Raw genomic sequence first — 1,238 nt, forward strand, 5'->3', positions numbered from 1 at the left:
GCCCGGCCGTGCCCACCGGCAGCTCGGTGATGCTCATCTTGGGGTAGATCTTCTCGTCGTCCCGCCGCTCAGCCTGGGGCACGGTGATGTTGGCCAGCTGGGTTTCGAAGTCCAGCACCTGCTGCATCTGGAGGCGGGTGGGGTCTGGGGTCCCCCCCAGCAGTGTGCCCAGCTAAAAAGCTGCCAGGACCTGGCGGGACCCCGAGCGCCAGCTGAGCCCCAGCTGCAGCTCATCCCACCTCCCCGGGGGGTTCAGACCCGCTGCCTGGGCACCGTGCCTGGGCACTGCGCCACCTCGATGGGCAGGGTGCAGGTGCCAGGTGCGCCCCAGCGCTGCTCACATCCCATTGCTATGAGTTTCCCCGGATTGCTGCCAGCAGGGTGCCCGGCGCCCAGCCTCACCCTCTCGTTGGCGGTCTTGTTCAGGTAGTAATCCCGGGATGGGAGGAAAAGCCCCGACTGGTCTACCTGGGAGGAGAGAGGGGCAGCATGGGCAGCCTGGTGCCCACCAGTGCCCACCCGGTGCCTGCCACACCTCGGTGCCAAGGTGCCAACCTGGATGACGTTGCTGTTGGAGCTCTTGGAGTCCGCACCCACATACACCGTGAAGAAGGGGGTTGCCCGGTACGTGCCCGACACCATCTTGAGGACCTCCATGAAGCTGGTCTGGTTCCAGGAGCCGGTGACGTTCCACCCCCCGATCTGCTGGCAGAAAGACCCGGTGCCTCAAGGAGGGATAGGGTCTGTCCCCGAGGGCTGCCCGCTCCCCGGTTACGTGAAGAACCGAGCAGGAGACACGCTGGGCTGAGCCCCGACAGCTCGGCTCACATGTGGATGGCCACCCACCTTGTCGATGAGCTCCATGAGGGGCTGGGAGCCCAGCTCCTCTATCCTCTGCTCCTTGAGACAGGACAGGTAGTACCGCTGCGTCTTCCGCTCCGCCTCGCTGCTGGAGTTGAAGGTGGCGTTCTCTGCGGGAGGCTGCGGGTCAACCCGGGGATGCCGGGGCTCTGCCCGCCTGCGCCCGGAGGTCACCCGCCCGGTGGCCTTGACCCCCTGGTGCCCACCTAGGAGATGCTTCATGATGGCCTGGTTCTGGTCCCAGATGCTGTTGAAGGTGCTCCACTTGGAGCGCCCGTTGGGCAGCGGGTTCCTCTTGATCCAGCCCCCGCATGAGTACTGGTAGAAGTCCTGGCACGGGTCTGTCTCCGCATCCAGGGCCTCCAGGATCTTGCTGG

The 1,238-nt window shown here is 65.8% G+C and overlaps 1 protein-coding gene across 1 annotated transcript in view; it reads right to left on the bottom strand.

Annotated features, from left to right (window-relative positions):
* Window positions 1-1,235, bottom strand: part of LOC104080215 (endothelin-converting enzyme 2-like) — a gene marked incomplete at both ends in the record, with an annotated part of 1,781 nt that extends 546 nt beyond the window's left edge. Inside the window, 5 exon segments of the mRNA XM_009582525.1 lie at window positions 17-190; window positions 403-468; window positions 556-702; window positions 847-971; window positions 1,068-1,235. Of these exon segments, the coding sequence (XP_009580820.1) occupies window positions 17-190; window positions 403-468; window positions 556-702; window positions 847-971; window positions 1,068-1,235 (680 nt within the window).
* Between the last annotated feature and the right edge of the window lie 3 nt (window positions 1,236-1,238).

The sequence above is a fragment of the Fulmarus glacialis genome, unplaced genomic scaffold, assembly GCF_000690835.1.
Source record: "Fulmarus glacialis isolate BGI_N327 unplaced genomic scaffold, ASM69083v1 scaffold29047, whole genome shotgun sequence".
In the NCBI taxonomy this organism is placed as follows: domain Eukaryota; kingdom Metazoa; phylum Chordata; class Aves; order Procellariiformes; family Procellariidae; genus Fulmarus; species Fulmarus glacialis.